Genomic DNA, 15,597 nt, shown 5'->3' with positions numbered 1-15,597 from the left:
GAGAGAAAGAGGGAGAGAGAGAGGCCATACAGTACTTTGAAGAGAGCTACTGACAACTGTTTCTAAGCCTGTCAGTGTGGGAGATAATTCTAAGACTGAATAAAGCAATCTTGTGGTAGCGTGAATAAAATGAAAGATTTTTTGTACAGAAAGGGTTAATTTCAAGCCACACTTGTATTTATAAACAGGATGCAAAGGAGGAAGAGGAGTAGTATTAGTGTTATTAGTATTAGTAGTAGTAGAAGTAGTAGCAGTAGTAGAAGCAGTAGTAGTAGTAGTAGTAGAGTAGTAGTAGTAGTAGTAGTATTCCCACTCTTTTCTGGCCGAGCTGACCCATCAACAACAGGCAAGGGATCATCCCTGAAGGGCCGTCCCATGCAGTGAACCGATGTTCTCATGTGATGGACAGCGCCTCATCAAAGTGAGATGCGGGAGAGTGTGGAGGTTTGGTTCCTGGATGGATGTCACATTTGTTGTCTTTCCACCCAGTTAACAAGGGCACCACAGCAGGCTCCACATCACATGATTTGGTTATATGGTTACAACCCAGCACTGTAAATGACTTCCTGGGTTATGGGAAACTATCAGGCCTATCACTCAGTTTAGAGTTACCTAAGGAAGAGGGCAGAACTACATCAGGTGAGTGGATGATGGTTGCCACCACCTATTAGCAGGGTGCAGGGTAGTCATCACTTGATCTGTAGTGGAGTGTAAAAAAACTCACATAGTCTTGTAAGCAAGAGAAGTACTGTACAGTGGCCTAAGAAACTCATCCTCACTGCATGGACTTGGGACTGAGTCAAGGTTCACCCAGTCATTAACCTGTTTAGTTTCATAATTGCATTGGTTGGCAGCACAGTGGGATGTGAGGCAAGGCTTGTCTGGCAATATGCCTCAGTGGTATGATCCCTGGGTGAGGCAGTCCTTGTTCATACACCACACAGATAGCAGCAGGTTCTGTCACCCAGCATTTCCTAAATGTAACAAATTACAGTCGACCCCCGCTATCTGCAGGGATTACATACCAGACCACCCCATGAATGGGTGAAATACTCGAATATTCCGTACCTTTCACAAAAACCACTGGATTCACTGTTTTAACTATTCCTATTACCTACAGACCCACTTTGAGACCTGTAAATACAATTTATGACACATTAACACTTCCTAAAAAGACAGTACAGGATGACACACAAGCCTTTCTGGGTACTCACCCCCATGGGATGATGACAATGAGAGTTTGCCATGTGCTGAACAGCACATACTTGTACAGGATACCTGTACAGTTTAACAGAATAGGTCACTATTTCTCATAGAAAACATGCAAAAAAATCACTCATGAACCACTAGGAACAGCTGAAGCAGTAGGAAAGGCACGAAATATCTTCTTGTGAATGTAAGTGCGTATAAGTACAGTACTTGGGCAGTGCAATGAGTAACAATGGGAGTTTGGAGGGTGAACTGCTTGAAAGGGTACAACAAAGAAGAAAGGTTGCTGGTTCTTGGAAAGAAGTGATAAGAAATAGGGAGGTGAGCATGGAAGTAAAAAAGCTGCTGCATGATGGTACTGTGATACCAACTCTAACATATGGAAGCAAAGCTTGGACCTTGTTGGAGGGACACAAATCAAGAGTGAGAGCAGGGAAATGAGTTATCTGAGAGGAGCATGTGGAGTTACATGGAAAGACAGACTGATTAATGAGGAAGCGCACGAGCGTTGTGGTGTGAATGTGATAGAAAGTGTTAGAAGAAACACATTGAGGTGGTCTGGCCATGTGGAGAGGATGGAAAGCGGGAGACTAATACAGAGAGTGTATGCAAATGAGGTAAAAGGGGGGAGAGGGAGGGGGAGGCTAAGGATGAGATGAAGGGATGGGGTGGAGAGGTATATGAGAGAAAGGGTGTGAGCTGGAAGCAGGACAGTGAATTGGCAGGGAACCAGGTGACAAGGAGGTGGTTTGTTTGTGGCCACCCCTTACAGAAGTAAGGCGTCTGGCAAGTGACAGATAAATAGAGAATTTCTGAAATACCTTTCCAGAAAAATCTGTGAATATGTGAGCCCATGAATGGCAGGGGTTGACTGAAATCAATATCCAAGCTGGACTCAGCCAAAATCATGCAGTGCTGTATCATGTGTACCACTGAGGCAAGAGAAGTGCTGTATAAAGATTGTACTCTTCTTGCCTACCAGGTGATGCAGGCTCTTATACACCCCATTACAAACCTCTTCATTACAGTGCCATTTTTTTGTTTATTTATACTACTACCCAGCAATTTTAATCTGTTTAGGTAAGACTTTTTACACTGAAAGTTATATATTCCTTTCATTAATCCTTTCAGTATGAAAGGCCATTCCTAAACTGTATAAAATAATCTGAAGTAGCAAGAAAACAACTAAAAAAAATGCATCACTGGATTCAAGAGGCTAATACAATATTCAAAATATTTACAGGGAAAATGTTACTTCATGTGAAACAATTTTACAAGAAACTTACTTTTGGTGAACGGTAAAGTTAGAAGCACCAAGCAAAATTTATTATTTCATCTTCAAAGTACGTTTATGGCAAAGGTTGGGCAACTTTAAAAGAAATTTAAATTCACAGGCAACTTACTAAGAGAATATTTTCTTACGAGGAGTCCACGCATAATGAATCAGAATAATCTCATACAGGCACAGTAATCACCTGGGAAGAAACACTGCTAGGATTTTAGAAATGAGATGGCCAAACCAAATTATGGCATGGTCTAAGAACTCTTCAAAGGGATATGGTGGTATTCCCCAAGAAATCTGAGGTGGCCAGGCATATATTAGGGATAGCCAGGTCCCTCCCAGCCACCTCTTCAATGATACCACTGCATCTGTGATCGCAAAAACAGTCAAATACAAAAAGATAGCTTGGTCTTTCATGTTCGACTTTAATCCCTAGAGGCAAGTAATATCCTCGGGTGCTAGCCAGGGTAAAACAGGTAATATCAGCTGTCATATGAAGGTTAATGCTTTACGGATCATAAATTACACTACAGTACAGCAAGCAAACAAAAACAAAGAGTACAGTCAGTCCTCACCTAAAGTTTTGGATGTGTATGTGCAAACTTGTAGTTATGAAAAGTGAAACAAATTATTTTGGTTTATGGCTAAGATGCATAAAGCACAAAAAACACTCATTAAAAACAATTTATTAATGAATCCTGGACTACTTAAAATGAAGATTAAGTATTAATTCATCATCAGTTTAATAGTGACACAACTTTAAGGGAAAACAGCTATGAACAAAGTGTAGATTTCTTTCACCTTAACCTGGCCCATATATTTATCCTTTACTTACTTAACATAACTCAACAGCAGATAAAACAAAGCTATGGATCTGTGTCTTTTCCACAGCACTTCTTTATGACTAGCATCATATTCCACTGTTAAACTTGGCATTCAAAACAGCAATTTAAGGCCAAATGATAAGAGTACAACCGATATAACACTCAAACCTCAATTTAAGGGACCTCCATTTAGGGGATTTTTAATTTAAGGGACTCCATATTCTGCCTGACAATCAGACAGGACCATTCAAAAAGTCCGCTGCTTGAAACATTAATACGTTTCTTTATATAGGACCTGTAGAATAATATTCCTAATCATATAAAAAATTAAGATAAGTGAAACAATCATTGCATTTCATAAGATTGTCTTCATATGTGGTAAAACAATGGACCTTTTCAAGTAAGGGACAAGTTGATTCCCCATTTAGTCCCTTAAATTGAGGTTTGAGTGTATTGCGTGGAGGGGACTGTGTTACCCGCAGATGCTCCAGTGATGATGACAGTCTTGCCGCTGAGACTGGCTGTGGTTGTGGTTCTGCCAGCACGCATGCGGTACACATGGCCAAACACCGCCGCTATCACTGCTACTGCACACGACACCACCACACCCACCCATAACACCGTATGCCACATCACGTACCTAATGGGGAATCAAATACAAGGCAGAAATTAATAGTTGCTGGATAAAATTTAGTCAGTACAGGTGATGCTGCTTTTGTGGCCCCAGGCTCATCTAATTATGGACTGTAGACTGAAGGCTGAAGCTGCCTTTCTCCTGCATTTCACCATCCTCCTTTTGGGGGGATAAGAGGGACGTGAGGGACACACATACCCAGACAGTGAAGCTGCCTGGTTATAACTGGTAGTTGAGTATTTTTCCTGGACTCCACATCTCTCCCTCTGGCACTGTCTTCCTTCATCACTCCCCATCTACTCCCTCTTCTTTCTCCCTCTCCCACCCTCCACATGATTTGACATTCTCTCTCTCTCTCTCCTCACTGATACAGTACTCGCCATCACTGCCCCATCCCCCACTCCCTTTCTCCCACCTTGTATTCCCCCAACATTCCTCTCACTACTTCCCTTTTCCCATCATATATTCTTACTCAAATCCTACACCTGCCTCCCTTCCATCATTTTTCCAGCTGTCTCTCTCTCTCATATCACCCACAATCCCCTACTTTTCTTCCCTCACCTTCATCCTTTTCTTACCACCTCATCTCTTTCCAACTATCATCATCCTTCCCTTCACTCATCATATCCTTCCTCTCAACCCCTTACCCCTTTGTTAACTCTCCCTTCCTCTCCTCTTTTCCTCACACTCTTTCATTTTATTCACCTCTTTTTTTTTTTTTTCTCCTCCCCCTTCTCCCTTTCTTCCCACCATCCCTTCCTGTTTCCTACCCTCACCCTCTCTTTCCTTCCCTGTTTTCACCTTCTTCCCTTCCTCCTACCAGTACCTCTTTCCCCCAGCTTCTCACATTTTCTTGCCAAGTTATAGTTCGTAATACTACCATCCTCCTCACAACCTTGCCTTTCCTAATTTCCTTTATTTTTTTCCTCAATGCATTCCAAAAGCCAAATTTCACTCTACCTCCTACTTACTTTTCTTTTCAATCACTCACATCTCCTCCCTCCTCCCCCCAAACAAAACTCACCACAGCTTTACCGGCCAAGGATGGGATGGGTCTTGAGCTAAAGCAATGAACTGTCTATCTACCTATTGCCAGACACCTTAATCCCTTAAGGGGTGGCCACAGACAAATTGCCTCCATGTTGTCCTGTCCCCTGCCATTTCACTGCTCTGTTCCCAGCTCACACCCCACTCTCTCATATACCTCTCACGCCTCCATCTCATCCTTGGCCTCCCCCTCTCACTCCCCCCCTCCACCTCGCTCATGTACACTCTCTTCATCAGTCTCTCACTCTCCATCCTCTCTATTTGGCCAAATCGCCTCAATGTGTTTCTCCTAATCCTTCCACACCACAATGCTCCTTCACTTCCTCATTTGTCTGTCTGAAGCTTGCAAAAATAAATTAAAAGATAATGTCATCAGATCTATCTATCTATCTATATACCTAGGCTGCTTCCCCCAAGGAAAGGGAGATAGCCATGACAGGACGACACCCCCCCCCATTTACTCATCCATTCAAACACATTCATTCGCATCTTAGCCCCAAAGAGGAGAAGGGACAGATCCTCAACGCACCACACCACACAAGGGTCAACTGCGCAGTGCAATCAGTAACATCCGCAGCAGGGCTCGACAGCAGAGCTGGTTTACCCCTGCCACATCATAATAGACCCATCCCCTTACTCGCACCTGACCTGACTAGCTGATCAGACCAAATGCGGGAGAATATTCCCTCAGGGCTGCGTCATTATTTATTCATTCACAAATTTCTCTCCATTTATTTCTGTCACGCACAGCCACTCTTCCTTGCTCAACAGACATCCCTCTCGCATCCAGCGCTCTCTTCACATTGTCCATCCTTCCTATTCGTGGTCTCCCTCTCAGCCTTACACCTCTCACATCAGATCTAATTATCATTTTCACCAATCGCTCATTATCCATTCTCTCCATATGCCCAAACCATCACAACACCCTCTGCTCAACTCTACCAGCCATCTCCCGAACAACTCCAGTTCTCCTTCGCACTTCATTATTTCGCACTCGATCCATACGCGTCACTCCACACATACTCCTCAGACACCTCATCTCCATCTAAATGATTAAATATATGCTACTGGGGCATGGTAGTCTCGTCTCTGATCCCAACACCTCAATGGGGATAATAGGAAAATGACTTATCACTGTCTTACTGTGGCTGGCATCTGTTTCTTCACCAGTTTTGGGGTCAGGAGCAGCACCATTTCTTCCCTGAGACTACCAGGGGAAAAAAAAAAAAAAGTGGAGGATGGAGTGAGAGACTAACAAGGAGAGTGTATATGAGTGAGGTGGAGGGGGACTGAGGATGAGATGGAGGGTTGGAGTGGATACATATTGGAGAGAGGGGGGTGTGAGCTGAAGGGAGGGCAGTGAAATGGCAGGGGACTGAGCAACATGGAGGAGATCAGTTTGTGGCCACCCCTTACAGAATTAAGGCATCTGGCTATAGACAGACTGTAGCCATTACACACTGATAGAATACACCATAACTATTCTATCTATAGCCAAATCCCTGAATCCCATAAGGAGTGGCCACAAACAATTTGCCACATCACCTCTTCAGCCATCTCAGCATTGCTCAGGATGGGTACTATTGCAGGGTAAAGGTCATGTGTCACAACTGCAGAAATTACTTACAGAATGATAATGAAACCTCCATCTATCTATATACCTATATTCACAGGAAATGCCACAACCTATGGGAAAGCATCAGCAAGAAGACACTGCAAAAAACTACAAAAAAAAGAGGTGATAAAGATGAAAGAAAATTCAGTTTCCCAAATAGGGTAATCGATCAGTGGAATGCACTACCAAATGAAATAGTGTGTGCCAAAACTATTCACCACTTTAAGGATAAGTATAATAAAAATGGTTTAATACACAGGACAGTATGGGCTTGACTCATTCCTGTAAAGATACAGTTAGGTAAGAACAGAAGACCCCCACCCCCTAATTTGGAGACTTAATGTCACAGAGTACACTGAAATAACTGATGGATGTAGGTGCAACAAAGGAAAACAATTCCGAAAAACCCTGGGTTCCTAACTGATGGGGCTACACCCCCCAGACCCCCATCCATAATATGAGCCTCCCTGACTGCCACTAAACCTTACCTTGAAAAGCTACTGTACCTTAAGGACTAGATGCTAGACTGGGTTTGTGGAACAAGTATACTTCAATGTCTGTACTTCCATTATGAATAATTTACAATTAAATGGTACAGGAAAAAGTTGTTGCTAATGATGCAAGAAATCCAAAGAAAAAAAAATTGTTCTCCATGTCTGCCTGTAAAAAAAAAAAAAAAAAAAAAAAAAAATCTCCCTCCTGTCACATGAGCTCCTAGACCACTGAACACTGAAGTCTTTATTGTTACATAATTCTTATCATTACCGTTAAATGTCCACCTACTCACCGTGTTAAATATTTTCCTTCCTGAGGGTGTGAGGGGCCACGGGCGAAAAGGCGACTGGGAGTACTAAGTCACAGGAGGGCAAGCTGCACTAAAAACTAAAGAAATCACACGTGTGCCTCACAATCTGCCAACGGATACTGAGATCACCAACACATCCACCAAGAGGGCAGGGAGACCACTCGTATCAGCTCCACCGGCCAACTCCCCAGTTCTATATGACCTTCGCACCCTTGACCCTGAATCTTCTTCTTCTTCCCTCTTGTGTTTGTCGCTCCCTCACCCTTGGCCTCAGTATCAGCAGTAACTCGTATCTGCCATATTTTCATTATATACCACACTCGTCTTAGTCCACTTATTATTCCCACTTAGTCTTCCATCATTCAACAGGAAATTCTGTATTCCTTTTATCACTTCCCGCTCCATCATTTCCTTCTCTAAGTTTCCGGATAATCTTTAAAATGAGAAAAATACGCAAGCTAGTTGGGTGTCTTCGCATGCCTTATCTATCAGTCAGTGCTCAATAGATGCAAGGATTTTTACATCTAGGAATATTGGACATCCTAAGCTATACTACCCGATGTTGGCTGAATAATTCTTGAATTACCCCTGGAACTGCTTATTTTCTGTTAGGTGCAGTCAGTGATGGGAATCCCTAAAAGTTTAGTGTGTCATACTACTTTTATTTATACCAAGGCTTTAGTTTTGGATAACTCATGTTAATACTGTAAATACAAAGCCTCAAGATTACAAATACAAGGTATGAAGTCACGTCAGTCTACTGTCATTAACTCCCTCACCCTGTTGCTTGGTCTACAACACCGAGAAGGGTTTGCACAGAATGATATAATAATAAAGTGTAATCCTGACGTACGCCTGCAGATATCTGTTAGCATGTCACAGCTTCCACCCCTCTCAAAGTAAATAATCACAAGTTACTGCTTTAATTGGATCATAGAAAACCCTGATCAACAGGTGAGGCATCATTAATATTTATCATTCTACCAATAAATTAGAAAAGGTATACTAAAACATGATTTATAAATTCATTGATCAAGCGAAATCTCGTTCATAAAATATAAAATTACTAGCATATATTCATATTTGTATTACATCTCCCTCTTAACAGTAATGTCGGCTGTGGTTGTGCAGTGGCGGTGAGGAAGACGCTTCTCAAATTTACCATTTTGCGGTCTGCTCAGGGTAAGTGTTATGATTAGACTTGGTGACGTAATTTTGTTCAGTTGCACAGTTATCTTGAAAGGGATGTGGGTCAAGGATGTGTGCTTGTCTCACTTCAGGCATTTGTTGCAACTTTGGGAGCAACGCAACAACAAAACGTTTTGGATTCGCTGTTGTAAAAGTTAATGGATGGATTATTTTGATAGTTGACCAGAACATGGCTTGAGTTTTTCACCTAAGCAAACCCAAAGGCTGTGTAGTTTTGCTGTGTGAAAAGGAGTTTTGGAACGTGCAACCGATAATGTTAAAACTGGGTTGACTTTGGATTTACGGAGATATTACGGCAAGTGGTTTGGCGTCCTACAAGGTAATGGTATAGAGTTAACTTGCTTTTGAATATTGCGTCATCAGAGTCCCCAGTGAGGTATGTTGTGTTAGGAAAGTAAATACGAAGGTAATTGATGTTTAAGTGTTGTGATATTGAGATGTTTTTATGCTTTATGTATTGCCTATTGGAATACTGATTATTAAATCACTACCCATGTTTTGCCCCACATTTTCGAGTCTCCCAAGCCATCTACACTTTGCAAGACAGTGAAAGTTCAGAATTAGTAAACAAAGCAGGTTACTCAATGGAAACTGAAGAAAAAAAAGATCCAGTATATTTGTATTAACTTACCACACGGCTTTATTTACAAACTACTGTGTGTAGTTCAAAAGACAATTGAAGCCATATTTCATCATGTATACTGTTGAGAAAATTAAGAGATATACACTGAGGTGGTTTGGACATGTGGAGAAAATGGAGAATGAAAGCCTAAGAGGGTGTGGAGAGAATGGAAAATGAAAGCCTGACTAAGAGGGTGTGGAGAGAATGGAGAATGAGAGCCTGACTAAGAGGGTGTGGAGAGAATGGAGAATGAAAGCCTGACTAAGAGGGTGTGGAGAGAATGGAGAATGAAAGCCTGACTAAGAGGGTGTGGAGAGAATGGAAAATGAAAGCCTGACTAAGAGGGTGTGGAGAGAATGGAGAATGAAAGCCTGACTAAGAGGGTGTGGAGAGAATGGAGAATGAAAGCCTGACTAAGAGGGTGTGGAGAGAATGGAGAATGAAAGCCTGACTAAGAGGGTGTGGAGAGAATGGAAAATGAAAGCCTGACTAAGAGGGTGTATGTAGGTGAAGTGGAGGAAGAGGGAGGGGAAGACCGAGGATGAGATGGAGGGATGGAGGGTATATGAGGGAGGGGGGAGTAGGGAGGAGGGCAGTCAAATGGTGCGTGACAGCGACTTGGAGGCGTTTTGTCTGCGGCCACCCTTTGCGGTACCTGAATGCTACTTTGTGCCAGTGGATGTACAATACCTCACCATCCTCCTTAGCATTTTACTGAGCCTCAAAATCAAATATCCACATTAAAAACTGTAACACTGTGATGTACTAACAAGCTGGCAGTCTATTCTAGTGCTAGACGCCTTAATCCCATATGAAAGGCCACAAACAAATCGCCTCCTTGTTGTCCTGTCCCGTACCATTTCACTGCCCTGCTCTGAGCATCCCCCTCCCCTCATATACCTCTCCACGCCATCTCTCCCTCTCATCCTTGGCCTCCCCCTCTCCCTCCCCTCCTCCACCTCGCTGACATACACTATCCTCGTTAGTCTCTTGCTCTCCATCCTCTCCACATGGCCAAACCAGTCACTTGCAAAAAATATTCATCAGATACAGTGTTTGTGCAAAGAATTACTGCCATATTCACTACCAGATGGCAACACAGACACTTTGTAGAGGCAGCAGTATTGATTTTATAGGGTTAAGTATTTTGTTAACTTTGTACAGTAATTTAGGGAATACAAATGCAGTGAAATGGCGGGGGACAGGGCGACGTGGAGGCGATTTGTTTGTGGCCACCCCTTATGGGATTATGGCGTCTGACAATAGATAGAAATGAACTGTAATTATGTTTTAGTGTAAAGGAACGTTGATTGTAGCGGTGTGCAATGAGTAAACCCCTTTTCCTATAATTCTGAAGTCTGTCTTGCAAGGAAGGGGAGCTTGGAAGACCCACAAATACGTAGGACTAAAACATAAGTCAAAGCAATGTTTCTTTTTTTTATGCAAGGAAGAAGGAACCAAAGGCCAGAAGCCCGCAAACTGTTCCTTCAAAAAAAAAAAAAAAAAAAAAAAAAAAGCCAAATTCAAGATCCGTTCATTTCGAGATGCCTGGACACACTGCGTTTGAAAGACTGGAGATCATAGGAAGTAGGAAATACAGACAGAGGGAGACAGTTCCGGAGTTGACCTGTTGCATAAATGAAAGACAGTTAGCAAGGTGTAAAGAATTTCTAAAGAAGAATTGGTGGGTCATGGGTGGCTGAACGAGGAGAGTTACCAGTCCGTCTGTCCCTTCATTCTTTCGCTCTGTGTGGATTGCAGATGTGAATTGATTTTGACAATTCTATCTACCTATGTGTCTATCTATCTGTCTATTGCTAGACGCCTGAATCCCGTAAGGGGTGGCCACAAACAAATCGCCTCCATGTCGCCCTGTCCCTCGCCATTTCATTCATTTGATAGTAGTTAAATGAATCCTTTCCAGATGATTGTGTGCCCCCCTCGTAATGGTTGACGTGCTCAGGTCAACCCCAAGGTCACAGTGATAAAAAAAATGTTCAGTGCCATTGAGCAAACTTCTCTAATGACAGGTGTATAGGCATAACATTGGTGTCAGTGGAAAAGACATTCAAAAGGGCCTTATTTATGCTTTCATGATGTTTGATGCAGTTCACTGGAATTTGGCTAACTGTAAAACATTTCTTAGTACACATTGATGTAGTTTTGCCTTGTGGAGAGGGTGGAGAGCGAGAGACTGACGAGGAGAGTGTATGTGAGTGAGGTGGAGGGAGGGGGGAGAGGGAGGGGGAGGCCAAGGATAAGATGGAGGGATGGAGTGGTATATGAGAGTGGTGTGTGAGCTGGGAGTAGGGCAGTGAAATGGCAGGGGAGAGGGCGACATGGAGGCGATTTGTTTGTGGCCACCCCATTTGGGATTAAGGCGTCTGACAATAGATAGATAGATAGTCACTACCTCATTAGGTGTACAAATGGTGGGTAAGGATGAGGATGTATGTGTGTGTGTGTGTGTGTGTGTGTGTGTGTGTGTGTGTTACTGCGCCATTAAGTGTACATATGGTGGGTAAAGATGTGTGTGTGTGTGTGTGTGTGTGTGTGTGTGTGTGTGTGTGTGTGTTTCGGTACCTGAGATTACCTTTCATATAATTAGGCAGCGGTGGTGGTGAGATGGCGTGTATAGATAAGAGACTACAAAGGAATGGTGTTATTCATAAAATATCTCGACCTGAAATTGTGGGAAGGACTGTGTTTACATTTTAAATACGTACAGTTACCACACACTTCACAGTCGAACTAAGAACTAATGTTTGTGTGAAAAATGTGACGATGCGGGATGATTTGTTGTTTTTACGTGGAGACATGATTGTGAGAGAGGATGGCTAAGATTCTATATAAATGTGGTTCAAGGTCACCGCCATTCCTATTTCCTAGCCAAACAGTGCACCCTTCTTTATCTGTTGCCAAGTTGATACACGATTCACGGCCATTGCCTCTTCCTTTGCAGTTAGCGAGATTAAATCCTACTTAGCATAGAAATTTTGCTATTCACTGCCATCACCTGAATCCAGTTTAGCGAGATTCAGCTCTACTTGGCATAAACAGTTTTGCTAGATTAACCGATATGCCTCTTTAGACGTTATTTTGAAGTGTAAATGCGTTTGGCGTTAGATAAACTTGAATACGGTTGTCTTTTCCTTTGGTTAGTCTGAACGTGAACCTTCTAATTGGGTCAGAGGTGATGAAAGAGTTGTGGATTATTAGCGAAGTTACTGTGATTTCCAGTGATCTTTTAAATTTTAGTATCATCCGTTTTGTAGCATGTTTAGCGTTTATAAGTTTGAATCATTAGCCTATATCGTTACTTTGGTCCGTGTGTTCAGAGTTAGTACTGATGTTATGTTCTGTTGCAAATGTTCTCTGCAGTACACGTCTACAGTAACCCTCCCATGGTCAGGACAACTCTTTATGGTGTATTGTAGCTCTCGTAACGCCGGACATCAATTCATCTGAGAGTTTGGGCAGAGGTCGTATACTTAAACCTTCATAGTTAGCTATTTTTAAACTGGGGAGACTAAATAGCTAGACCAAAAAAGGAAAAGGAATGAGTGTTGCTTTACATTTACGTTGTTGTTTTGTGAAGGGATGTGAAATTGTGTGTGTGTGTGTGTGTGTGTGTGTGTGTGTGTGTGTGTGTGTGTGTGTGTGTGTGTGTGTGTGTGTGTGTGCTTACCGAATTGTTCTTACCTAATTTTACCTTTACGGGAATGAGTCAAGCTCGTACTGTCCCGTGTATTAAATCACTTTTATCATACGTATCCTTAAATTTATGAATTGTTTTGGCACACACTGTTGCATTTGGTAGTGCATTCCACTGATCAGTAGCCCTATGTGTGTGTGTGTGTGTGTGTGTGTGTGTGTGTGTGTGTGTGTGTGTGTGTGTGTGTGTGTGTGTGTGAGAGAGAGAGAGAGAGGGGGGGGTCAACCATTGCACATAATGCTGTCCCACCTCTTCCCTTTGTCCCAACTGACCACCTATTGCCCAAGCCGTGTGTGTGTGTGTGTGTGTGTGTGTGTGTGTTTGGAGGGGGGGGGGGAGGAGTAGAGGTGGGGGATATGCTAGCACCTGACAACGGCAAATTGGCATAGGACCTATTTCATACCGAACAGAGGTAGAGATGTAATTGGAGGCTGTAATAGGAGGGTGAAAGAGGAAGGCTGATGGAGTTATGAAGATTATTTTAAGGGATGGGGTGAAGTGTTGTGCTTCGATGTATTGCTGTATTCTGATGTATATTCACTTTAACTGGGCTTAAAAGAGAGAGAGAGAGAGATTTCCGTATTCTATTGTATATTCACTTCAACTGAGCTTAAAATAGAGAGAGAGAGAGAGTGAGAGAGAGAGAGAGAGAGAGTGAGAGAGAGAGAGAGATTGCCGTATTCTATTGTATATTCACTTCAACTGAGCTTAAAATAGCGAGAGAGAGAGAGTGAGAGAGAGTGAGAGAGAGAGTGAGAGAGAGAGAGAGAGTGAGAGAGAGAGAGATTGCCGTATTCTATTGTATATTCACTTCAACTGAGCTTAAAATAGAGAGAGAGAGAGAGAGTGAGAGAGAGAGAGAGAGTGAGAGAGAGAGAGAGAGAGTGAGAGAGAGAGAGAGATTGCCGTATTCTATTGTATATTCACTTCAACTGAGCTTAAAATAGAGAGAGAGAGAGAGAGAGAGAGAGAGAGAGAGAGAGAGAGAGAGATTGCCGTATTCTGATGTATATTCACTTCAACTTGGCTTAAGAGAGAGAGAGAGAGAGAGAGAGAGAGAGAGAGAGAATGACAGAAGACTACTGTATGTGGTTATAAAAGTGCCTGTCCTCGTCGGTTATGGAATTTCCCAAACACCTCTTCCTAAGCGATTTATTTCCACGGCTGGTTAATATCTACTTGTACGATATTTATGCTGAGTATGGCGGTATTTGATTTAACGACACCAGAGGGTAGTGCAATAAGAAAAATAAATCGCTTAGGAACTGGTGTTAGGGAGCTTCCTTAACCGATGAGAATGCAGGCCAAGGTGCTAGTCACGAAGAAGTGCCGTGGGAAGTGATCATTATCGTAGAATTGCTTTCTGGGGCCACCGAGGGATGGAGTGGAGAGGTATATGAGAGAGGGGTGTGTGAGCTGGAAGTAGGGCAGTGAAATGGCGGGGGACAGGGCGACATGGAGGCTATTTGTTTGTGGCCTCTCCTTACGGGACTAAGGCGTCTGGCAATAGATAGATAGATAGATATCTACGAGAAACAGGCAGCTGGTGAAGAACGCAAATCTCGCCCTAAAGTACTTGAATTATACATGGCACGAGAGACATCCTAACATCTCTTCCGTAGCGATTTATTTTGCATGATGGTTGGTGTAGGGAACTGAATGCAGGGAAGGTTTATTTCGTGGAATGAATGTGTAAGGAAGTGGGCGTGGTTGGCAAGGAAGTGGGTGGGATGAGGAAGTGGGTGGGATGAGGTGGAACTGTGGAGGGGGGGTGGGAGGAACCATGAGAGTACGGGGGAAGTGGGTGCTGCAGGTGTAATGGTTCGTGTGCAGTGAAGGTTCATGTCAAAGTATTCTACAGGAAGATACGCATCCTTGGTCTCCTATACCTGTTACCGTAGATAGATAGAAAGATAGATACGGTAGATAGAGAGAGAGAGAGATTAGTTACGGCACATTTTAATTTATCTTATGTGAGAGGCCTTGTAGTGAGGAGGTGAACTGCCTCATTTAACATCTTCAATACGAGAGGCCTTCCATGAGATGAATTACATTGTCAGGATCTAGCTTCTTTTTTATGTAAGGAAGAAGGAACCCAAGGCCAGGAGCTGCAATTTATACACTATCTATCTATCTATAGCCCGACGCCCTAATCCCGCAAAGAGTGGCCGCAGACAAAACGCCTCCAAGTCGCTCTGTCACCCATCATTTGACTGCCCTCCCCCCAACTCACTCTCCCCTCCCTCATATACCTCTCCACTCCATCCCTCCACCTCATCTTCCCTCCACTTCACCTACATACACCCTCCTAGTCAGTCTTTCATTTTCCATTCTCTACAGGAAGATATGCATCCTTGGTCTTTTATACCTGATACCGTAGATAGATAGATAGATAGATAGATACGGTAGGTAGATAGATAGATTAGTCACAGGTCATTTTTATCAGAGGTGAGAGGCCTTGTAGTGAGGAGGTGAACTGTCTCATTTAACATCTTCAATTCGAGAGGCCTTCCATGAGATGAATTACATTGTCAGGATCTAGCTTCTTTTTTATGCAAGGAAGAAGGAACCCAAGGCCAGGAGCTGCAGTATATACACGTACGAGCATATTAAAGTATTGAAAATGCTGAAGGTA

The 15,597-nt window shown here is 42.9% G+C and overlaps 1 protein-coding gene across 1 annotated transcript in view; it reads right to left on the bottom strand.

Annotated features, from left to right (window-relative positions):
- Positions 1–15,597, bottom strand: part of LOC145406027 (retinol dehydrogenase 11-like) — a 65,391-nt gene that overhangs the window by 13,231 nt on the left and 36,563 nt on the right. The window contains exon 2 of the mRNA XM_080277214.1: positions 3,792–3,955. Within this exon, the coding sequence (XP_080133340.1) occupies positions 3,792–3,955 (164 nt within the window). The remainder of the gene's footprint in view (positions 1–3,791; positions 3,956–15,597) is intronic.

Source organism: Coenobita brevimanus, chromosome 69, assembly GCF_032717465.1.
Source record: "Coenobita brevimanus isolate Jiangsu-jjx chromosome 69, ASM3271746v2, whole genome shotgun sequence".
NCBI lineage: Eukaryota > Metazoa > Arthropoda > Malacostraca > Decapoda > Coenobitidae > Coenobita > Coenobita brevimanus.
Note: the sequence above shows the minus strand (reverse complement) of the source record. Positions and strands in the feature narration are given on the sequence as shown.